Source organism: Megalopta genalis, chromosome 3, assembly GCF_051020955.1.
Source record: "Megalopta genalis isolate 19385.01 chromosome 3, iyMegGena1_principal, whole genome shotgun sequence".
In the NCBI taxonomy this organism is placed as follows: domain Eukaryota; kingdom Metazoa; phylum Arthropoda; class Insecta; order Hymenoptera; family Halictidae; genus Megalopta; species Megalopta genalis.
In genome coordinates, this window is record NC_135015.1 from 25,246,485 (window position 1) to 25,272,607 (window position 26,123).

Sequence of the window (26,123 nt, forward strand, 5' to 3'; positions counted from 1 at the left end):
TACCATTATTATTATTATCAACATTATTATTTTTATTATTATTATCATCACTACTACCATTATTATTATTATCAACATTATTATTTTTATTATTATACCATCATCATTACTATCATTATTATTTTTATGATCATCGTCATTATTATCACTATTATTTTTATTATCATTATTATCACTATTATTTTTATGATCATCGTCATTGTTATCACTATTATTTTTATTATCATTATTATCATTATTATTTTTATGATCATCGTCATTATTATCACTATTATTTTTATTATCATCATTATTATTATTATTATTATTATTGTTATTATTATTTACTGTCATCATTATTGTTATTATTGTTATTGCTGTTATCGCGAATTCAATATTGGGAGAAGGCCGCCGCGCGGCCACGCCGCTGTCAGATTCCGCATATCGATACGTTCCAAAACGTTTTTCCCGGCGTCCCCCCCCATCCCCCCTCGGCCAGAAACAGTATTTTATTCGAGTACACTTTTGTTTCTCGTTGGACACGTCCGTTCCCAGTTTCGGTCCCGCGAACGAGAGCGAGTTTACGCGCGGTAAATCGCGGAATTTATGGCAACGAGCAAATTTATAGATTCAATTTCCGCGATATTTAAACCGGCGAAGGCCGCTTAGAATTCGTAGCGAGGCCTTCTGCTTAATCGCGGCACGGCCCGACCCGGCCGGCAGGAAACTGCTGCAACGTTTCTAGCTGCATAGCCGCCCCATTCTTTTCCGGGGCCGTAACCATTTCAGTTTTGATGTAATCGGTATTCTTCGCGCGTTTCCTCGGGAGACCGGGCCACCCTGGCACCCTCCGCTTCAAGAGAGGCCCGAGAAATTGGCTGACTTCGTTTTACAATTAATCGAAAGCTCGCGACTTAGTTATCGCCGGATACTAATAGGGTGAAGGTGTCTGACATGAGAGCAATTTTTTTTTTGGAAAACACAATTTCCGATTGAAAACGCTTTTATTGAAAAGTAGACGCACGTTTGGAGATTAAAATATGTAGTAAATTAAATAATATGTAATAGAAGTAATGCGTTGTAAATTGAATAGTGTGTAAATCGAGTAATATGTAAAACAAGCAATAGCTAAATCAAGTAATATGTAAAACAAGTAATAGCTAGATCAAGTAGTATGTAAAACAAATAATATGTAAAACAAGTAATAGCTAAATCAAGTAATATGTAAAACAAATAATATGTAAAACAAGTAATAGCTAAATCAAGTAACATGTAAAACAAATAATCTGTAAGACAAGTAATATCTAAATCGAGTAACATGTAAAACAAGTAAAATGCGAAGCAGGTATGTAATACGCGTGAGACAAGTGATATGTAAATCAAGTGAATTTTATTGAAAATAAAAATGCAACGTAACTATTTGAAATAATTCATCTCGGTCCGTTATTTTCAGTAGCGTTATTTGACGATAAAAAGTAACATCGATTCGTTTGAGATAAAGCGAATTCGAATAATAAATGATTTCGTTATCTCTTTATTACAAATTGGCCGATGGAAATAATGCCGCAAATAATAACGAACAAAAAGATGTTATTGAATGAAATCTCCAGAATTAATTTGCTTAAAGTAACGCGTTCTCTTCACAGAGAATTAATCCACAAAAACAATGGTCATCGGATTGATTTTATTTCATGAAATCTGCGCAACAATTTTTCTTCAAAGCGTTGGAATTTACTTTGCAATTATTTCGAATCATTATTCCAAGTAATTATAACAATAAAATAACGTGTTATTTGAAATACATACAACGTTCAAATAATGATTATAAAATATTGATTTTTTCGATTTTAATATTGATTTATTTATTTTATAATTGATTATAAAATAACATGTTATTTGAAGCAATATTTGAAATACTATTTCAATTAGTGATTTAAAATAATTATAAAACAAACTGCTATTTGAACTAATATTCCAAATAAAGATTAGCAACCCGCAAAACTTCTCGCCCGAACGTATCGCGTTAAAAAACACTAGAAATTCAGGTGAGGGAGGGAGGTGCCTCAGAGTTTCGTCGCGGTGTGTAAGAAGAGGTGCTCGCATCAGGCAACTTTCGGCATCTCGAGGCTGCTCCGGGGGGAGCCCGATTCGCGGAGGCGCATTGAAATCGAAGCGGTCCGATCGAGTGGCTCGGGCCTGTTAAGCGAAAAGATTCAGCGACTTCGAAAGGTTCCGCGAATCGATTGGCCGGGGGTGGCGGTCCCTCGGCGTCTAATTCGATGAAACTCTCCCCGCTGGCCGACGCAGCCCGCCGCCGAGAGGAACTCCTCGCGACAGCTACCGATTCGAGGCGTTTAACGGCCCTCGGATGTCTGTTCGACGGAATCAATTACAGCATAGTTCGTTAGCTCGATCCGCGACGTTCGCTCCCCGAGGAGAAAGAGAATGAGAAGAAAGAGAGACCGAGCTCGATGGAGAGCAGGGGGAAGAAGGAGGTGGTGGAAAGCGAGTCGTGCAAATTCAATTTGCGTAATAAAATCGCGCGTCTCGCGGCGCGGCGCGGAGCGGCGGTTCGGCTGGAAGTCACGGAAAGGAGCGAGCCGAGAGGGATAGGTTTCAACCGGCGGCGATGGAAGCACCGCAAGTGTCTCGTACCCTCTGCCGGTGTGCTGTCTTCCCTCAAGACGGTTCGGGTTACCCGGACGAGAGGAAGTCCGAGAGAGCACTTCCTGCTTTTTGTCTTCACCCGATCCTGCTGGAAGGATCGCCCGAGCGAGGGTACTCGGTGTCGAATGCATCCGTGCAATCCTCCTCGACGCTCGCGACGCGGCGCGCCGTGGTCGATTCTGCCAAACAGCTGGTCACTGCCCGTTGGTCCCAACCGGACCCGGGTGTGTGTATATGGAGTAACGTTATTTGAAATATTACTTGAAACGACGTTATTTGAAATGTTACTTGAAACAATGTTATTTGAAATATTACTTGAAACGATGTTATTTGAAATGTTACTTGAAATAACATAATTGGAAATATTACTTGGAATAATCTTATTTGAAATGTTACTCCAAACAATGTTATTTGAAATGTTACTTGAAATAACATTATTTGAAATGTTACTTGAAATAATATTATTTTAAATATTATTTGACATGACATCATTTGAAATATTATTTGGAATATTATTTGAAATAGCATTACTCGAAATATTATTTGAAACATTATTTGGAATAACATTACTTGAACTAATATGATTTGGAATAACATTACTTGAAATAATATTATTTGGAATAACATTACTTGAAATAATATTATTTGACATAACATTATTTGAAATATTATTTGAACTAACATTATTTGAATTATTGTTTGAAATAACATATCTTGAAATATTACTTGAAATAACATATCTTGAAATATTACTTGAAATAACATTACTTGAAACATTACTTGAAATAACATGAAAATAGCTCAATTATATTTACATAATACATTTACATATCCCTACGATAATAATCGCAAATAATTATAATTATCGATGAAACTGAACCTACAAAACCTACCAATTAATTAGAAAACAATAAACCGAGTCACGTAACAATTTTCCGCTTACGAAGCAATCTCGTTTCCCATTTCTCTCGCATTTTTTAAGAAACTCGACGTGGTGTGCGACGCGACGATTCGCTGGAAAGCAACTGTATTTATTCTTCCGATTAGGCGAAAGCCTGTTGATCTGCGTCTCGTTCCGCGTAATCGAAGAAAATTCGCGGTACAGGGAATGGTGTTGCGAATATCGTTTCGATATTTCCAGTGCCGCGTGTGTATCTGCATCGATATTCGCAATATTCGGCAAAGCCAATATTCGCAATCCGCGTACTCGTACGAAACTGCCGACAAAGCGGCTCGTTCCTCGTTCGTAGATACGATGCACGAGGATACGATATAATAATCTGGAATCTAGACTATCTACGCGTCTGCTTCGCGGATGAGTTTCGTCTGGATCCGCGACAGTAGTTGTCCGGAGAATCGCGATGTCTCCTTTTGTAAGGGAAACCTTAACAGTGAACCGTAGGCGCGCGCTAAAAGCGACGGATATTTTCGAAGAATCACAAGGTTTCAGACTTTCGCCGTTTTTATCGGAATCTTTGTTTCCGGTCTTCCTTTCTTCGTTATGGGAATTTTTATTTTATCGCTCGAGAAGCCTCGTTTCCTCCGCGAGAAAATGGAAGACGATTTTTTAATGTTCAGAGTAGTAAAAAGAAGAAACCTTTCTTGACAATTTTCTGGCAGGTTTTTTGTAATCTGGTATTGAAATCGAAATGTTGAATCTAGTGCTGTTTTTAACGATCTTACGAAACGAAAGAAATTAACGAATCAACTCGATATTTATTTATTTATTTATTTATTTATTTATTCATTGTATGGGCAAAAAGCAATTACTATGCAATATGGGGATGTCTGTCCAGTCGGGACAGAGCACACAAAATTCATAGAAAACGAAGGAAATTTAATAGAGCCGGGATTGGCATTGTTCGAATAAATTCTTCGAATATAATTGTATTTGAGAAATATTCCGAATAAATTCTCCAGATATAATTGTATTCAAGGAATATTTCGAATAGAATTTTCTTCGAGGAATGTATTCTGAATATTACTTGAATAAAATTGTCTTCGAGGAATGTATTCCGAATATTACTTGAATAAAATTGTCGTCGAGGAACGTATTCTGAATATTACTCGAATAAAATTGTCGTCGAGGAATGTATTCTGAATATTACTCGAATAAAATATTCTTCGGAGAATATATTCCGAATACTACTCGAATATTACTCGAATACTATCCGAATACTACTCGAACATTCCTCGAACAATATATTCCGAATATAACTCGAATAAAATATTCTTCGAAGAATGTATTCCGAATACTACTCGAATACTATCCAAATACTACTCGAACATTCTTCGAAGAATATATTTCGAATATAATTCGAATAAAATATTCTTCGAAGAATGTATTCCGAATACTACTCAAATACTACTCGAACATTCCTCGAACAATATATTCCGAATATAACTCGAATAAAGCCTTCTTCGAAGAATGTATTCCCAATACTACTCGAATACTACTCGAATACTATCCGAATACTACTCGAACATTCTCCGAACAATATATTCCGAATATAACTCGTATAAAATATTCTTCAACACGCTACCATAATAACGACCAACTCTGAACAAACCTACAAGTTACGCATCGCGCCACATAAAATCTCCGCTAAAATACAAAAACACGATGCAACCTCGCGAGCGATCGCAATTTCAACGACGTTTCAACACAAACTGCGTATGCGGTCTTTTCAGCAAAATAGGCTAGCCATTAAGGACCTCGTTCGATGACTGAAACGTTCGATACATCTCCGTGGCCTGAAATACTCCTGTCCGAATGGCCACGCTTCGTTCTTAATTGCGCCGGAGACGCGACCCGCGCCCGAAGCCGGGAACCGGCGAGGCGTAGTGAAAGGCTGGACGACTTCTAGGAACCGATGGGGCAACTATCTATCAATCGGAGGGGAGAACGCCGGGTCTATCAAGCGGAAACCGGCTGGTATCTTTGGATCGAGCATCGATCAAAAGCCGAGACGGCCGGCGAGGCACGCGCGAGTGAATCATCGCGCGCGATAACGCGCCTTCCCCACCGGCGCGTTTTTCGTCGTCGCGATACCGAGAGAGAGAGAGAGAGAGAGAGAGAGAGAGAGAGAGAGAGAGAGAGAGAGAGAGAGAGAGAGAGAGAGAGAGAGAGAGAGAGAGAGGGAAAGACACGCACGTACTCGCGCGTGCACGCACATTCGTCGTCGTCGAACGACGCCGACACATTTACCTTGGGCTCGGGCGAAACGCGCGTCCAGAATCTGGCCGGTCGGCGACTTGGAGGTCGGCCAGCTCGGTCTCGATCCTGACCTGCCCCGCGCTCGCGTTCCGACGCGTAATTCTCGGGCAAAAGGAGGAGCCACGGCCGCGAGGAATTAGACGGCAGGCTCCGGGGAAAAATGCAGCCGCGATTACGCTCGCGATTTAGTGGCCGCGTCGGCCGCTCGCGAGACATTGCTAGCCGACTTCCAGCCGATTGGTCGCCGCGGAGGCAACACCAATGGTCTGTTAGGGGAGACTGGGGGACACTTTTGTTTGGGACGGGAAAGCTGAACGACCTGTCTAATTTTAGGACGCGACGGTCGAAAGATCGGCTCTTTTGCTAGGAGAATGCATAGCGTCGATGAGTTTCGCCTGCGTTCACTTGATTTATTTCTTGTCTCTCTAAGGACTGCATTTTGTTCCAGAATTGAGGGGAATGGGTGGGACGGTTGTTTAGGGCACGATAACAAGTGAAATTAGCGACCTTTCAGATTCTAGTTTAGGGCAGTTAAAAGAACGATTCTTTTGCTAGAAGAATGTATAGTATCGATGAATTTCTACTGTGTTTGCTTGATTTATTTTTTGTGTCTTTAAGGACTGCACTTTGTTCCAGAATTGACGGGAATGGGACGGTTGTTTGGGGCACGATAGCAAGTGAAATTAGCGACTTATCAGATTGTAGTTTAAAACAGTCTAAAGAACTATTCTTTTGCTAGAAGAGTGCATAATGTCGATGAGTTTCTCCTACGTTTACTTGATTGATTTTTTATCTCTTTAAGGACTCGATTTTGTTCCAAAACTGCCGTAAATGGGACACTCATTTAGGGCAAGATATCAAGAAAATTTAGCGACCTATTAAATTCTAGTTTAGGACAGTCGAAAGAACGATTCTTTTACTAGAAGAATGCATAGCATCGACGAGTTTCTCCTACGTTTACTAGATTTATTTTTTATCTCTTTGAGGACTGCATTTTGTTCCAGAATTGACGTGAATGGGACACTCATTTAGGGCAAGATAACAAGAAAAATTAGCGACCAATCAGATTCTAATTTAGGACAGTCGAAAGAACGATTCTTTTACTAGAAGAATGCATAGTATCGACGAGTTTCTCCTACGTTCACTTGATTTATTTTTTATCCTCCAAGGCCTGCATTTTGTTCCAAAGCATTTTGCCACAAATGGGACACTCATTCAGGGCAAGATATCAAGAAAAATTAGCTTCCTATCAGATTCTACTTTAAAACAATCAAAAGAACAATTCTTTCGCTACAAGAACACATATCGTCGATGCGTTTCTCTTACGTTTAGTTTCGCCGCGCGGGAAAGATATTGACTCTTCGCCGTCGAGCGCCGTTCTTTGCCCCGCCAAAGAAATTGCAGCGCCCCGTTTCAAAATACCGTTCGCGCGATCAAATTCGTCCGTATTTGACAAACAGCTAAAAGTGTAACCGGAAGCCGGGCGTGTCCTTCTTTGTAGAACGTAGTCCTCGATCGCCGCGGAATTTTCGGTCGGCGATCGTATCGAACAAAGATACTCGGCCGGCTAATTCGAAAAGTTCCAGAGGCCAGGCTGTTCGAAAAGTTTCCGAGGCTCGGCGGAGGCTGCATCGAGAGAGCCAGCTCTCTCCGGCATCCGTTTCAGCCGTGATTGCCTCGCCGGCCTCCGCGCCGCGAGACTATGCTCGGATCGATCGGTTGCGTAACCCGCGTTTATCCGGTTCCGCGCCGATTTCCTCATCGAGCCCACGCGCCCCTTTGTGGCGCGCACACGTGGCCGCCGCGGATCGGCCGCGCGCGTTCTCTCCCGACCCTCGTCGTCGACGGCCCTCTCTCGCGCAAACGATCACGGCGGAACGGGCCACGGTTTTTCCGCGTAAAATCGACTCTCCTGATGGCGGTCACGTTCTCGGAAGAGAGACACACGCGCGGCCGCCGCCGCCGTCGCGTCGAGAGGCCAGTTACGTGTTATCAATTAGGATCCTTGATCCTTCCCGCCCGCCCCGGCGGCTCTGTAATTCGTTGCACGAACACGAGAACCCTCGTCGGATCGAGTGGTCCTCGTAGAAAGGGCTCCCGTGAAGTAGCGGAACCGCGGTTTCCGTGTAGCCGCGCTCGCGACGTGGATACAAACGATATCCCGGCCTCCCGGCCCTCGGGAAGACCACTGTCTAACGTGTCTAACGCCTGCCGAAACGACGAATAATAATACGCGAAACAAAGTGTCGCCGTGCGAGCCGAACGTGGCCAGTAACCGCTTCCTGCGCGCGCGAGAACGCGCGGTGAGATACCGTTTTCGGAATCGTATTTCGATGATCGACGGAATTGCAAGATAAGTAGGAAATTGTTGGTACAGGAACTTGAGAATTAACGGATGGGTCAGGTAGACTTTATATTTTTGCTCGAATTTTTATTCATAGTTTACCTTATGCTTCATTTATTGATACTTTATTAATATTTTATTAATACCAGACGTTTAACACTAAACCTGCGGAACAATAAAATTGATTCATGCTGTGTTGTTTAATAAAAGTGACAAGATCCAATTTATTTAGATTTTGTTCTCATTTTTGTTGCAGTAGTTGTTCATACGATGATTTTCCTTGAAAATGTCTCAATTGTTAACATAATTTAAGAAAATGTACGAGACGAAATGGAGTTATTGCATTGTAGTTTTGTGTCTTTGCAAAATTGTACTATTTTTGTTCGAGTTAAACATTCGTTCTTATATTCTGCATGATTTATGAACAAACTATTTTGCTTCTACAAGAATATGAAATGCATTTAGAGTTCGCATGAAATGCATTTTAACGCAAGCATTGGTCCCAATCATTCCGGACACCCTTTATATCACCCTAGAAACCGTGCGAAGATTAAATCAATCCAATCTTACCATTATTATAAAATAATAACCATTAATCCCGTTAAGCACTCGATAGTTGTACCGCTAAATTACTGAATCCCACTGCGCTTGTATTAAAAGTCAAGAATGAGAACAGAGAATACAGTAAATTCTCCGAAATTCGCGCTCAGATTCTGCGCAAAAAGTCGTAAGGCTCGAATAATTATTATAAATAATAATAAAGTATCTCCTGTTCCCAAATTATCTATTTTTGTGCCCACAATTTGAGCGCGAATTAGAGCGAATTTACTATATTCGCTAGCTCCGTTCGGAATGCTCCACCCTGTATATTATTTGAAAGCTTTAAGCGCTCAGGTCGGGGAATAACGCGTCGAACAGAAAAAGTCGCAAGGCTCGAATATAATAATCGTGTCTCCTGTTCCCAAATTGTCCATTGTTCGCGCCCACAATTTGGGCGCGAATTAGAGCGAATTTACTATATTCGCTAGCTCCGTTCGGAATGCTCCACCCTGTATATTATTTGAAAGCTATAAGCGCTCAGGTCGGGGAATAACGCGTCGAACAGAAAAGATCACAAGGCTCGAATATAATAATCGTATCTCCTGTTCCCAAATTGTCCATTGTTCGCGCCCACAATTTGAGCGCGAATTAGAGCGAATTTACTATATTCGCTAGCTCCGTTCGGAATGCTCCACCCTGTATGTTATTTGAAAGCTATAAGCGCCCAGGTCGGGGAATAACGCGTCGAACGAGACTCGCAGGTATCACGACAAGGGTCGTCGAATTAAGGCCCCCAGCGAGGTTCAAATTCGGTCAGTACACCCGGATTAGAGCCGATGTTGCGGCCAAGTACCGGCTACTCGAGGCTGCAGCCGCTAATCGATAGGATTAGCTTCTAGCTGACTCTGCGTGGACGCGAAGAAAGTCCTGGCCGAAATTGCGCTTTGCATAGATATCCTAGAGGAGATCCAGCTTCCAAGATCCCGGCGAAGAAATTCTATACCCTCGTTAACCCTTCCGGCCGTAGCGGCACGCGTTTGTCCCAGCGATATTAACCCTTTGCACTCTAGTGGTGTCTCCGAGGCACCGCTAAAAATTCTTGTATCATGTTACAAAATAATTTCTACGTTGTCATGTTTGTTTATATTTAAGAGACCGATAGGGTAATAGTTCTGTAAGTTGCAAGACTCGATTTTGTACGCATAAACTGCACCGAGTCGTATAAAATAGAAATAGCGTAGGTCAGAAAAAGCCATCTTGGATTTAGAGTTAAAATGGCTTCGAGGGCAAAGGGTTAACCCTTTGCACTCGAGTGGTGACTCTGAGGCACCGCTAAAATTGTTGGTTCACGTTCCAAGATAATTTTTACATTAACGAAGTTTAAATTTGAGAAATCGTTAAAAGCGTAACTGTTATCACGAGTCATCGCAATACTCAATTTCATACGCATAAAATGCGCTTTGTTATATAAAATGGAAATACCATGAGTCAGAAAAATTATTTTACATTTACGGTTAAAATTGCTTCGAGTGCAAAAGGTTAACGCTATGCCGTTCGGTGGCACCACGCAGGTGCCATTTTAAAAAAACTGAAATAACATTTGAACTATATTTCTTGGTTGTTGAAAGGCAGCAAACTAACTATAGCATTGTGCTTATTTAACTAAGAATTAAGCACGAAAATTCTTGGATGACATATCTTAATTTTAGGAATATATATATATTACCGCCATCTTCGAAATTTTTTTTTAAATCTAAAATTTACAAGCTATTATTATGGCGTCAAACAAAAGAATCATATTTAAGATCTGCGGACAGCATAGTGTTAATTTCCGATTGCCAGAAAGACGATAATACGCGTCTCACAGATGCATTGTTTTGCGCTAATCTACGCGGTGTCCGACTGTGCACAGTAAATTCTCCCTAGAAGGGATGAGTCTTACCTGACTCATGCCCAAACAGACCATTTTGCGTTGTCTTTCGTCGAATCTCGGCATCGACGTGGCAATAAATCATATAAGCTTAGGAAAGTTCAAGGACCATTCTAATGCTAGCAACTGCATTTGTTAGTACAACAATGTCTCTCTAATTGACGCCTAGATTATCCACAGAAATGGACAATTTGGAAAGAGGAGATACTTTTATTCGAGCCTTGCAGTTAATTTTTATAATTACGAATTGTCAACAATTATAATAACTTATAATTTAAATTATCGTATCTCCTCTTCCCAAATTGTCCATTTTTGTGCAGAACCTGAGCGTCAGTTAGGGAGACATTACTGTATTTATTGTCCACTCCCAGCTGTTTATACATTGTAAACCTTTTTATTAGTCCCTTGCCGCACCGTTTACTTTACAATTGCAGCGATTAGAACTTGAACAATTGCTTAAATGAATAATAATTATTGCTTAGATGAAGAAGGGAGTTTATAGTTATTATGTATTATTATTATTATATTATTATTATTATTATAGTTATTATTATTAATATTACTATTATTATTATAGTTATTATTATATTATTATTATTATGTATTTACGTCTAAACACTGGTGACAAGGAAACAGAATTCGATTACTTAGATAATTCCGACCTAAAAGAACGTAACATTATTCATGCTTAACAGCTCATTGCTAGAAAGTATTAGAAAGCATTACTCACAGCGGCGTGAGTCACACGTTTCCAAAAAATCTGGCAATCTTTGTAATTGTTGCACAGCTTCTAAACGGCGCAGCTTTTCCTCGGTGTTCCTGTCATCGGTTTCTTAAATGGAAGATCAACTTGAATACCAATGGAAAATAGCCGGGCCGACGGTTATTCGCAGAGTAAACACGTTGAACCGGCGCGTCGTTCCGTCGCAACAAAGGCTGCTGCTGGCGTGCGGCAGCGTGGCGGCGCCGGTGGCCGGAGATAGTACGCGTCTCGGCCGCGTTCGCATAGGGGTGCGCTCGCGACTCCCTCCAGGTGTCCCAACCTAACCTACCCCTACTTCGTATCCCTCAGTTCGGGCAATCTGCTCTCTCTCCGCGGCCCCTCGCCCCTCCATTCTCCTGCGAGGACCTTTGGTTCTGGTTCCAGCGTTCCTGTCGGCCATCCCCTCTCTCCCTCCTCTCTCTCTCTCTCTCCATCCCGCACGGTGGTCTCGCGCGCTCTCTCTCTCTCGCTCTCTCGCACTTCGGCGTTCTCTGTCTCGCTCCGCCGCTCCCCACCAAGTGGAAACGAGGCGGCGAGCGCACAGCTGCCACACTGCGAACCGCGAGGATCGGAGAGACGCGGACGACCGACGCCGTTCCGTCGTTAGTCCACAGAGTACCGGGTGCCTTCGAACTTCACCTAGAAAAGCCGCGGTGGTCGACGTGTGGAAAAACAGAGTGTGTTATAGAGAGACGACGCGAGTGTGTTTTGTTTTGTTGTGTGCAGTGCGAAACAGGATTCCGGTCGCAGGCCCAAGGTACACACAGAATCTATACCACCCAGTGAACTCGGGTTTCGCGTACGTACGTCGTCGTTATTCGTCGTCGTCGTCGTCGTGTACGTGACCGCGCGTCGGTAACCGGCTTTGTCGCGTTCAATCGTCCCGCTGGAAGGTTCGCGCGTTCCCTTTCTACGTTCCCCGTATGCGGAGCAAAGGCCCCGCTGGCCGTGGACCGGCTCGACGGACCGTCAGTAGTCCCTTTGTTCCGGTGGAGCACGGTCCCGCGGACCCATCGCGACGAGACAACTGTTGTTTTGGCGGCTGCGAGTCGCGGCACGCCGCGCGTCGCGTCCTGCATCCTTGCTGCTGCTGCTGCTGCGATCGGCGAACATCCTCGCGACCTTGAACTTGTGTGCCTGTGCATCCCGCCGCTGCGAGAACAGCCGTCGTCGTCGTCGTGCGTGGTTCGTTTAACCCTGTGGACGCCGGTGCGATTCAAGTCGATCCGGTTCGTTTATTTTTTCTTTTTGTTTCTTTTTTTTTTGTTCCGTTCCGTTTCGTTCCGTTTCGTTTCGTCTCGTCGTACGACAAAGAGCAACTTGTTCCCGCGACGAGAACTGGCAACTAAATCAGGAGGAAGCCTGCGCCGGGTGGCAGCTGCTGGCGGCCCAGCCTGAAACACCAGACGAGCTCCAACATGTTCCCATACACCACCTTCTCCACTGTGGGGTAAGCCGGGATGCAACAATGTAACACTTCTTACCGGTCCGACCAAAAGTCTTCTCGTTTCGGCGCTCGCGGTCTATTCATTTGTCGTCGATGTTTTGTTCTCTTAATGGCTCCTTTTTTTATGGTACAGATATATATATAACATGCATTGGTGTAACGTTTAACCCCATTGACTGCCACGCAAATTTAGCGCGTCTTGCCCCTGGGTGTTTGTACATTGTATACCCTTCTTAATTCCTCTTGCAGTACCGTTTACCCTTCTTAACCCTTTGCGCTCGAAGCCATTTTAACCGTAAATGTAAAATAATTTTTCTCACTAGAATGGTATTTTTTCCGTTTTATATGACAAAGTGCATTTTATGCATGTGAAATTGACTCTTGCGATAACTTGTGACGACAGTTACACTTTCAACGATGTTTTAAGTTTAAGCTTTGTTAATATAAAAATTATTTTAGAACGCGGACTAACAATTCTAGTGGTTCCACAGAGTCACCACTCGAGTGCAAAGGGTTAATTCCTTGCAGTACCGTTTACTTTACAATTGCAACGATTAGAGCTTGAATAATTGCTTGAATGAGTAATAATAATAATTGTTTAGATGATAAAGGGACTTTATATTTATTGTGTATTTACGTCTACTTGAACGTTTAAATACTGGTGGCGTGGGAATAGAATTTGATTAGTTGGATAGTTCCGACTTAAAAGAACGGAACACACATTATTCGTGCTTAACCCATTGACTGGCACGTAAATATAGTCGCGTCTTTGCCCTGGGTGCCACGGTTTTATTTTTTAACCCTTTGCACTCGAGTGGCGACTCTGAGGCATCGCTAATATTTGTTATATCACCTTTTAGGATAATTTTGAAATTAACAAAGTTTACGTTTGAAAAATTGTTAAGAGTTGCGCGAGTCCCAACAGTCAATTTTCATATATGCATAAAATGCATTCTCTCATATAAAATATAAATACCGTAAGTTAGAAAAATGATTTTATATTTTCAGTTGAAATAGCTTCGAGTGCAAAGGGTTAAGGAAAACATGAAGTTTTGCAAAATATAATTACCGATACAATATAATACAATAATATTATACAATATAATAATTATTATACAATATAATACAATAATATTATACAATATAATAATAATTATTATACAATATAATACAATAATATTATACAAGATAATAATAATTATTATACAATATAATACAATAATATTATACAAGATAATAATAATTATTATACAAGATAATAATAATTATTATACAAGATAATAATAATTATTATACAATATAATACAATAATATTATACAATATAATACAACAATATTATACAATATAATAATATAGTTACCGATACAATATTGCAATGGCATTTACAGTAATTTTTTTTTTATTGATAATCGATATGTTCTCTACACTATATACATTTTTCGTTCATCCTTTCTAACAGTTCCTAACTCAAATAGCCATTCGTAGCCAATCTAAACTTTTGCGGCACCCACTACGAGATATCTCGTAGTTGGCAGTCAATGGGTTAACGTACGTTGATATGATAGGAGGAGTATGAAAGAATTAGTGCAGAGCGTAGAGAGTTAGGTGAGAAGTTCTAAGCGACGGCAGAGGTTACAGTCAAATTCGAAGCGACGGCAGAGAGATACATGAAACTTTGAGTGCCGACAGTGACACGTAAAATTCTAAGCGACGGCACAGGAATAACCCTTTCGCAGTCGAGCGGTGACTCTATAAGTTGTTATATCACCTCGCGAAAACGTTTTGTGCGTCATCGAATTTATTTACGGTTCAAAGAACTGTTAAAAGTGCGACTGTCGTTGAGAAATTATTGTGGATTTCGAGGAAGGACGCTTTCGAGTGCAGAGGGTTAAAGAGACATATACAGTAATGTTTGTCTAACTGACGCTCAGATTGCGCAGAAAAATGGACAATTTGGAAAGCGGAGATACGATTATTCGAGCCTTGTGATTCGTTTTTGTAGTTGTTGACAATTCTTAAAAACGAACCGCAGGACTCGAATAATCGCATTTCTTCCTCCCAAATTGTCCATTTTTGTAGGCAACCTGAGCGTCAATTAGAGAGATATTACTGTGAATGGGCGCTTTGTTCGTTCGCAGTTCTAGCAAACTATTTATTTGGTTATTTATTTGTACGATATATTTACGATATAAATATTTTTTTTATTTTACAATATATGTACTTATATTTTACAATATAAGTTTTTACGTTTTTATTTTACAATATCTATACTTATATTTTACAATATAAGTTTTTACGTTTTTATTTTACAATATCTATACTTATATTTTACAATATAAGTTTTTACGTTTTATTTTACAATATAAATATTTATATTTTACAATATAAGTTTTATACGTTTTTATTTTACAATATAAAACGTATATACAATAATATTCGTTATACAATATACATATGGATAAGAGAAATAACAATTAAACATACAGAAGCTAGAACAACGAACGTCAAGATTAGTCGAACGACCAAAACTGAATGAATGTCGCAATCATTAGAAATTCTTGTGCAGTTACACGGTTATGGAATTTACGTAGCACAGCGAGGTTCGGCCTCTGTCAACATAAAAAGAGTGATTCATGTTAAACAGTGACCTTCCACGATATCGAATTCACGGTAATGACGCGTAATTTTTGTTTTGAACTCGATTCGCAACCGTGATCGGTCGATGCCTTACCCACGTTTTCCGTGACTTTCGTAGTTTACCAGAATCTGAACCGTTTTTTTAGGTTGCCTCTAATGGGAGGAGAAGTCCGGTCGCGAAGGCCGTTTTCGCCGGATCGAATCGCTTTCTATCGAATTATTACGTGCTGTCTCTCTATGCTTGTCAGACTTCCCGCCCAGGGATTTGTTTACCAATAACGTTTATCCGTCCGTCACGCTGCCATCGCGCGTTCCTTTCGAGTCGTAATACCGCGCGTCTGAACATGAGATAAGAGACCGCAAATGTATATCGACACGTGGCACACCTATATACATATGTATATACAGGGTGTCCCGAAAATGTCTCGGAATCCGGAAATGGGAGGTTCCCGAGGTCATTCGAAGCAACTTTTTCCTTTACGAAAATTTTCTCCGATGCTTCGTTTACGAGTTATTAACCGAAAAACACTGACCAATAAGCGACAAGCTCGTCTGGCGCGCGGCGGCGCAGCCAACCAGTGCACGGAGCCCGGTTCCGCTCATTGACCCGGCCGTCTCGCGCCAAATGATCTCGCCTCTGATTGGTCACTGTTTTTCGTTAATAACTCGCAAACGAAGCCGCGGATTGCATTTTCGCTAAGGGAAAAGTTGCTTCGAATGACCTCAGGAATCCCCTACTTTCGGATTGCGAGACATTTTCGGAACAGCCTGTATATATAATTCTCCGATATCAATTTACTCTTCGACTTCGTGTCCGAGGTACAAAGAATCGATTACCGGAGGTTGTTAAAAAAGAAAAAAGAAGCTGCCGTTTCATTAGTGACACCGAAAAAGAAACGAGAAGACTCTTCGCCCGACCCGAATATTAAATCGGTGGGAAACGAATAGCCGCTCGACGCTCTTTTATACACCCGATACGATACATTATAATTCCGTGCGAATTTACGCGGCTCGTAAATCGTATCGCCCTATGATACGGCGACACCCGGCGATGTGTTCGGCAGCGTTTCATGCTCCGATGAAAATATCGCAGGGGCGGGGGGGAGGGTGCCGGCTATGGATTTTCGAACTACGGACGCGGCCGTAAGAAAACAATCGGGGGCAATAACTGTTGCTATAGCGACGCGATATAAAGCCGGACGACTTTGAATCGGCTGCTCGTTCTCCACCGACACTTTCGAAGTTTAGTATCCTGGCGATTCGACAGCGGTCTCTCTCCGTGTCTCTTGGCTTATGCGAGTGTCGCTCGACGCACGAAGGTCTGGCTTTCTCTGCTAGCGAATGCTGCTCCTACTACTCCCTGCATCTTGCGTAGAGGCCTCAGTCTCGTTTCTCCTCCGTCTCTGTCGTAGCCTAGCTAGCTCTTTCGCTCTCCGGTTGAACCCTTTCATTCGGAACTGTGTTTGTTTTCGTGGCGCACGGCCGTGTGTCGTGCTCGCCTCGGACCGCGACCGGCCCGACTCTTTGATAACGAGGTTCGCGTACGCGTGGTACACACCCTCGCATAAGTGTCGCGACGGCCGCGGAACAACGCGGCCATGATCTCCGGGACACGTTTTAACACCGAATGCGTCTTCTCGGCTCGTTTCGAATCGGCGAAGACCGGGGAACGACAGGGTGTGGTATTTAGGGGATGATTGTTCCTCATGTTTGTTCGACCGTTGCGATAGCATTTTGTACAGGCTCTGTTCAACGCTCGAACCGCGGACCTCGTTGACGAAAATCTGTCTGGGTGCGGTTAGGGTGATTTGCATTTTTATTTAGCTATTTTTCTGGATATATTTTTTGGGGTGCTGTCGTTGGACTTATCAGATTTTTTAATGGGGGACGTGTATTATTGTGGGAAAAATTAATCGACAGAAACTAGATGATCGAATGACGATGTTTATGCATTCGGATCACGGTTGAGCAACAAGTTATCTGATTTATGATCAACGATAATGACTTGGTAGTTATTGTAATTAATTTATGTCGAGAGAATTGATAAATAGAATTGTAAATCATCCGAAGTGTGTTCGGTTACATTTTTGTAAAAATGGTCCGCAGTTCGTGTGTTTAATGTGAACGCCGTTCGTATCCTTTGAGACGCAATTAAAATTTGATTGTTGTGTAGTATTAAACTAGAACCGCTGTAATAATTGTAAATGGCCTATTTACTCTAGGAAGATCATAGTGCAAGGGGGATGGGGTTATGCAAGCTGGACCATGAATATCGATTTAAAGATGTCGTCTATCCGAAAGAATTGATTGATTTATTTATTTATTTATATATAGACGAGTTCAACCTTTTGAACAATGAAATGCAGGTAAAAGATTCTGTACAGGACCACCGTATACTTTTTAAAAGTAAAAGTGGGAGTGACCAAATTTATAGACTCGCCAAATTTATTTACGTTAAGAAATATCTAAACGTATTAGCAGTAAGAAATATTTAAGTCTCTTTACGTTAAAAAATATCTAAATCTACACGAAAAATTTACCTAAATCCCTTTACGTTAAGAAACATCTAAATCCCTTTACGTTCAGAAATATCTAAATCTGTTTACACTGAGAATTATCTAAATCCCTTTCCATTAAGAAATATCTAAATCTGCCCGCATTAAGACATATGGAAATCTCTTTACATTAAAAAAGATCGTAAATAATGGCTGCATGAAACAGCATCTCGATGCAGGTACACGCATCCGCAGCATTGAAAACCGAACGCAGGTAGCAAGAATATCGGCTTTCCGCGAGACGAACGCGCCGATACTTCTGAACGGGGGTGTACAAGGTCCGCCAGTGCGTGCACGCGCGCGCGCGCGCGCCTATGTTTCGTCCTTCTCTGTCCATGGTTTATTTCGCGTAGAAAACCGGCCGGAGGGAAAAAACGCGTGCAACTGCCGATCCGTGGTGCATCCGTCTGCTGCGTTTGTGCGTGCACGCGTGTCTGGCCAGATGTATTGGTGGCGGAGCACACACAGAGAAAAAGAGAGACTGGACGTCTGTCGGTCCGTGCGTTGCTGCGAGTCTCTCTCTCTCTTTCTCTGTCTCTTTCTCTCTCTCTGTCTCTTTCTCTCTCTCTTTCTCTCTCTCTCTCTCTCTCTTACCCTCTCTCTCTCCCTCTCTCTCTCTCTCTCTCTCTATCTCTCTCTCTCTCTCTCTCTCCTTACCCTCTCTCTCTCCCCCCCTCTCCCTTTCTGGTTCCAAGAGAGAACGAGAAAGGGGCTGAAGCGTCGGGAAAGAGAAAAAGAGAGAGGAGAGAGGGGTGGGGGCACGTTTCTGCGGAATAGGCACGGCCGAACTTGGAGCGCGTCGACGCTTTGTCCTTCTCCCTTTGTCCCATTCTCTCTTTCTCTGTTCCGCTTTCGGCCCCTCGATTTCGCGTCTCCTTTGCTCGCGGATAGGGCACAGGGCCGATCGCGACGCACGGCGGGGTGAAGCGACGAACTTGTGTCAAAATCAAAGAACATTTCATACAGAAATCGGTCGAAACGATGATCTTCCTTTTACGGTGAAGCTGAAGTGTGCTGCAGAATAAGGGAAAAATGGAGAGAATGTCGTACGAACATTGTTTAACAGTAAATCTACCAACGTCGGTCAAATGATGTTCATACTTCTTGTATTATAATTATTGAAGACGCAAGGCTGCTTGCATTAGAAATCCTTGAACGCATTTCCTTATTCGGGCAAACGTTATTGTAAAAAGTGTGAAAGATTGAAATACAAAACAGTAAAAAGCATAACTGTTGCACGTATCACAAAATTCAACAATTATGTATATATTAATATAATATAATAATAATTATATATAATTATATATAATAATTATATATAATTATATATAATAATTATATATAATTATATATAATATAATTATTATTATATTATATTAATTTATGTTATAATACAATTATATGTATAAAATGCACTAGCTTACATAAAATGAAAATATAGGCGAAAAAACTATTTTGGATTTGGACGTAAGATCATTTCGACCGCAAAGAGTTAACATAAATTTTCAAGCTTGAAAAATGTCCTTACCACGTTCTCTCTATCTTTCCCTTGTTCTTCGACATGTCAGCTTAAAAATAGATCATCGCTTTATCTCATTTCTATCGAAAGAGATTTTGTCACGAGTTTTCTGGAAACCACGAGGATTTGTGTGTCCTGTTCAATAATGTCATTATCGAACCGTCGATTCCTCTGCAAAATAAAAATTGTCTTTACCAATTATCAAAATCATTATTTATTAAGACATTTAATTCTTAATCATTCTAACGAGTTGACAATAACGCGATAATATCGTCAAATTGTGTAAATTGTCCATGTTACGTGCCATTTGATCTATTAACCTTTGCCATAAACGCATAGAAATCCGCAGTCTGGTCATCGTTATTAGCCGGTCCCCTTTATTACGCAATAATTGAACGCCGACGTCGTCGATCCGCGGAGTTTACGCGAAGTCGCGCGAGGGTGGCGCCCGAGCGAGCCCCGGGGCTGTTTAAACCCCGCCTCGTGCCGCGATGTCTTTCGCGACTAGACTCTCGACAAAGCGACTTTGTCGTTAATAATTCGCAGGCGAGAGCGCACCCCGAGCTTTCACGGTTCGCTCGCGGACCCGCCCGTGAAATCGAGGAGCTCCGAATCGATACGGAAGAAATATCGTCCCTTGATTAATCATTGCCTCCGCGGAAACCCTTGACCCAGAAGTTGCAAACGTTTACTCGGAACGTTTACCCCTTAAAGTCGCTAAGAAGGCTGTTTAAAAATTCATCCCCCGAGGGGCTGATTTCTATTCAAGGGTTCACAACCCTCGATCATTTCCAAATGTCGTAGGCTATCAAGTTTAAAGGAGCATGATCCTGAATTTAGCGCCGACAACTGGGCTCTATTGCGCGGGGGCGGCGATGCCGAACTTGGTTCTCGGGAAATTTTAGATGTTCACGGAATTTTCGTTCCGTTCATTTATTCGGGGGTGAACCCTTTTTAGTAGAAGAGAAAGTAGGGAAAAAGAAAGTTGAAATTGTACGAAAGAAAATATTGTGTAGGCTGGTAAAATGGTTACCGTACAATGTAGTTGCTTTTTTATTTATTCTAGTTTTTATTTTGTTTTGTTGCAACGGCGGGTGTTCTTTATTTATTCATTATCCGAGCAAGAACCCATTAGTACACATTTTTTAAAGGCATCTGTCGAGTTTCAGACAATTCCAGGGAATGTTTAATTATATCTGTTTCTTCGAAGGGGTTGAGGGGTTTTGAGAGCCATAGGGGTAGTCGAGTCGGTTATTGTGGATTATATCGAGCCTTTGGTGCACGTCTTCGAGCCTAATTGACTTTATATTTATGGATTCGAGACGTATTAGATTTTTCTATTAAAAAATAAACACAGTAAAAGAATAAAAAGTATTTTCGTATGATTTATTCGATGAACGCAAAGTTAATTACGTTGTGCGATGGTTCACAGAATAAAATAGGGGTGCGATTCCTGAGATGTTTCGATTACTTTGCTCGCGAACGAAATGTCGGCGATTTTCCTTCCCCTATTTATTATTATTTCTTTCTATTATTTTACAATATCGAATTATACAATAAATAATATTATTATTATTATAAATATAAATCAATTAATAATAAATAAAATATTATTATAAATATAAAATTATTATAATTATAAATAAACGAGGTCTTTAACACGATCAAGCTAGGTTAATAAAATACCGTAGGAGTTTGTCGGCGATCATGGAGCCATTCCATGGGCCCCGACTTCCCAGGGGCAAGAAGCGCAGGGGTTTTCTCGATCCTCGAGCCCCTGGATTCGCGTCTTTTTTTCGATCGAGAGGTTCCTTGGTCTCCTTGGCAACGTGACGCGGCGATTCAACGTGCTGCTCCACGACGGGGCGGAACGCAGGGAAAGGGTGCAAGGGTGTAGCGTGACACACCGGGGCCTGTATGGTCGCAGTTAGGTCGTCGTCTCTATGTTCCTCTTTAGCCGGCGGGTCGTCATGCCGACGGAAAAACAAGCCGCGTTCCAACCTTGCCGCCGAGGGTTGATCACGGAGCATAATAGAGTTCGCCGGTGATCGATTATTCCGCGATTACTTGCGCTATCGATTACGAAAAGTAACCGTGGGCGGTTCGAATAGTTAATCAATGAATCGTTGCTAGAATAAATCGTTGGATTACTATCGCACCCTTAACGGAAGTTTATGCCAATTCGAATTTCAAGTGTAGTTTCCCCGTTGAGAAACTCGCGATAATTTTATACTAAATAAAAGTATAATAGTAAATTAAATTAATAGTTAGTTAAATTAATAGTAAATACCATTGCGACTTCGGTGGCGACCACCCCTTCTCGTCTATAGGCCAAAGCCTAGGCATTATTGATTATATTGTTATTATCATTATTATTTATTGGTAAATGGGCTGGAAACCGTTCGTATACATAATAGTTTAAACATAGGAGCAGGATATTGTGCACATTATGTGATTGCAGCAGTGATAATATTATGTAATTGACGTTTAATAGTTTGTAGGGATACTGTTATCATTTATTAATATTTTTCCTATGCATTTAAATATCGCACATTGTATTTGTCAAGATTATTGATCTGTTAATTTAGTATGCCCCTTTTTATTCTTTCGACTCTTACTTGTCGAATTCTGTCCGAGCGGCTGTTATTGTTATTATCAGACTGCGGATCTTTGTGCGAAATAAAAATTGTCCAAGTTAATTACAAGAAACGTAAGTCCGATGAAAACGTCCACTACCCCTTTCAATAATTCGTACGAGTTCGAAATAATGTAACACGATCCTTAAATTCTTGTAATTTAAATTAATGCATGCATGATTAATAAATGCCTAAAATCCGCGGTCCATTTATTATTGCTTATTCAGAAGTGGATTCGCCACCGCGAATCCATCGAATTCGCTCAACTTCACCGAGATTCTGGAAAATCGATCGATTCTGCCCCAAAAATTTCCCCGAAAATCGTACAATTCACCGCGAAGGAATCCGAGCTATGCTATTAACATTATTATTAATTAATCTACGGAACATTCCGGGGCAGCAGGCCGATCCAATTTTACTCGATTCGTCGGACGAGCGGTTACCGCTCTCCGACCGGAAACCCTTGAAATGCGTCAGCGTGCGCGCGTGGGACGCTGTAATTCGACTAGGCGAGCGGAACTTTCACCCTTAACCTTTCTCAGCCGCGATGCTCCTAATAACGGGTGCTGTGTATTATTTAACGCTCCGCACCCACGCGTGCAAGGGCGACGATGACAGCCGACGTACCTGTGCATCGGTGACGATCAATCCTCCTCCGTCGACGACGACACCACCGTCGTCCTCAGATTACAGGTTTGTCGCACCTCCGCGTCCGAATAATGGAACAGAAGCGCGCGCCTTTTTGCGATTCTGGGCAGGGCACGGTGTAGAGAGTGCATTGGTAAAGAATTGAAGAAATGAAAATTCAATTTTCTGGCGAAACAGTCATATTTTAATGCTACTAGGGTCTCAGGACATATTTATATTCAAGAAACTCAATTTTTAACACAATTTTCGACGTGAAATAATTGAGTAATATATTGATAAGTAATATAATAATAAAGAAGAAATGTGTACATTTTTAAATATATTTAAGGATAAATAAGTAACAGGAAAAAGCAATTAGTAGCGAATAATATTTAGATAAATTACACTGATAAAATATTTTTACATTATATTGGAATATATTAGATAAGATTGGATCCACCGTACTATTTTATGTTCGAAGAACACTATATTTTATTTATTTAATTTAAACGGTTTTATATTATAACTGTAATCGATATTATACATATTACTGTTTTTAAACCGTGATTCTGGATGAGAGAGGGAGGAAGGGAGAGATAGAAAGGCGTGGAAGAGCAAAGAGCGACGAACAAAAGCTGGACTGTGTCGCGCAGTTCCCGTCGAGAGAGAGAGAGAGAGAGAGAGAGAGAGAGAGAGAGATATCGCGCAAAGAGAGTGCGTAACAGACAGCCGGCTCTTTGAGCTAGCACGGATACACAATATCTGAAACGAAGAAACGCGTGCGCGACGAATCGAGTGCATCTGCCCCAGAATTCCCTCGCGTCTGCCACCGACGCGCCGCGACGTTTCGCCGCAGCTGCGATGCGATTCGTTCGACTCTGCTTTTCTGCGTTTCCTAGGACCAGCTCTCGGAAAGGGACGCTCGCTCTCCGCCAGCTTTCCATTTTACCTTAATTGCATTTATTTAATAACCGGGAGAATCCTCCGCCCAGCAAGCGTTACAGAGCCATTCGCGGGTAGATAAAACACGAAACAATTGCTGTTTTTTCCTCTGGTTTATCGTAGCATAAACTGCTATGGTTATTAGTAGACTGCGGATATTTTTCTGGAAAATACACATTTTTAAAGATAGAAAGAAAGAAAGAACAGAAAGAAAGAAAAATGAATTGTTTCTTTTAATAATCTTGATAAGTTGAAAGTAGCGCAATAGAATGATTCAATTCTTCTTGTGTCTGCACAGTTTTATATTTCAGCCACTCGTTTTTACCATAAATGCATAAAATCCGCAGCCTGGTTGTTAGCGACTTTAAGTGCTGTTTAAAATGATCGAAGGGTGAGAAAATATTTTGATATTTTGTTTTGTCGCTTATATATTTGTCGCTTCGCAACAAGTATTCTCACCGATGAAGACGCGATTTATATATTTTTGTGAAGTGTACGGTGACCTAATTCTTCTCCCTTTTTCTTTTAATATTCATTTTTTATTTTCTTTCTTTTTACAACGGCGCTACTTGTACATATCTTTTTTTGTACCCCTATTTTCTTTTTCCTTTAAACTTTCTTTCACTTATTCTTCTGTAATTATTGATATTTTCACCCGTATACATGAACAAATTATTCTTATTATTAATGTTATTAAAATAAAGCCAGTAATTCCGGACAGACAATGAAGTACAGCCATTAACCCCTTTTGCACTGCGAGTCGGACTCCGCGATGAAGATTTCATACGTAATTCGCGATCGAATTGCGAATATTATTCATTTTTTATGAATCAAGAAGAAATCGTGGTAAAAGGGGTTATGGGTCACTTGTGAGCTAAATATAATGTCATCTATCATGCGTCTCATTTCGAACGGTAAAAGATTAAACTTCATTCAAAGCGGAATAATTTACTCGATACATTACCCGAATAATATTTTATTCGAAGAATTTATTCGTAAGGTTATTCAAACAAAATTATATTCGAAGGATTATTCAAATAAAATTATATTCGAAGAATTTATTCGATCTGCTATTCGAATAAAATTTGATTCGAATAATTTATTCGGAGGATTATTCTAATAAAATTATATTCGATATATTATTCGAATAAAATTAGATTCGAAGAATTTATTCGGAGGATTATTCTAATAAAATTTGATTCGAATAATTTATTCGGAGGATTATTCTAATAGAATTATATTCGATATATGCCGGGTTCGATATATGATATATAAAATTCGATTCGAATAACGCCGAATTCTGACTTGCACCACTACAAGGACAACGAGTGCACAGAGAGTTCGCAAGCCATAGCCATTCGTCTTTCTTTACAGTTCGCCGGTTGATCGGTCGCTTAGACGCGGTTCTCGTTCATGATCCGCAGGATCCGCGCGGTTCATTGCATTCTATTCAAGAACAATTTTCGACGAACCTATACCGGTCCGCAGTGGCGGCGGCGCCGCGATAAAGGATCTCGGAGAACGTTCGTTTCCCGGTGGAAAACACGGGCGGCTGGTGGTAATTAGTCCAGATAGGTCGGCCACCGAGAAGCACGCGATAGCTGGTGCCAGCTGGTAGAAGGGCGAGCCCTGGTGGAACAGAGAGAGGAGAGGGAGAGAGAGAGAGACGAGGTAAAAGGAACAGAGGGCCGCGTTGTTTCTTCGAACGGCGGCGGCGAATATTCGCTCGCGCCGCTGGAAAGTCGATAACCAGCGAGCTAGCACGGTCAGCTGCGATCCGCGAATGTTATGTCAATAAATGTCCGTCACCGACACCGTCGTCGCCTCGCCTGGCCCTCGCCTCGGACGCTTTTAGAGCGTCTGCGACCGTAGCGGCGATGGTTGCTCGATTATTTGCCTGGCTGGAGGATCGCGCTCGAGGTGCTTTCGATGTCACTGCCGTTCGCTTTTGTCGCGGCCGAAGTACCGGGCGTTTTCTCCTTTGAAAACTACACCGATCCCTGGGTTTCTCTTCTCCTTTCTCCCGCTCTCTTTCTCCTTTTTTAATATCTCGCGTTTTCCAACCCTTTGAGCCTCTAACTCGTGTCGCGCCTCGGACCGGGAGAACACCGGTTTTTCGGACAGTCGAACGCCTCGACCAGAGCGACAACGTGCTCTCTAAGCACTGCCGTGGGCCAGGATTGCTCTCTGGGACACTGTTTCGTGTATTAGGGTGCCACAGTGTCGGTGGTACAAGAAGAGAAGGGGGCGATGTCGGTGAAATTTTCAGCATGCGTGCAAGCGTACCGAGATCCACTAAATGCACTCTGAGATTTTCGT

The 26,123-nt window shown here is 41.6% G+C and overlaps 1 protein-coding gene across 8 annotated transcripts in view; it reads left to right on the forward strand.

Moving 5' to 3' along the window:
* msi (RNA-binding protein musashi) overlaps nt 1–26,123 on the forward strand; it is a 241,959-nt gene that overhangs the window by 132,498 nt on the left and 83,338 nt on the right. Inside the window, exons 1-2 of one of the 8 annotated variants that reach the window (XM_033473324.2) lie at nt 12,537–12,625; nt 12,755–12,890. The exons of 3 other annotated variants lie outside the window; for them this stretch is intronic. In XM_033473324.2, the coding sequence (XP_033329215.1) occupies nt 12,859–12,890 (32 nt within the window). In that variant the 5' untranslated portion in view covers nt 12,537–12,625; nt 12,755–12,858. Of the gene's footprint in view, nt 1–12,057; nt 12,198–12,527; nt 12,891–26,123 lie in introns of those variants that run through there. 4 more of the 8 variants (XM_033473327.2, XM_033473329.2, XM_033473325.2 and 1 more) reach the window with 4 other exon arrangements.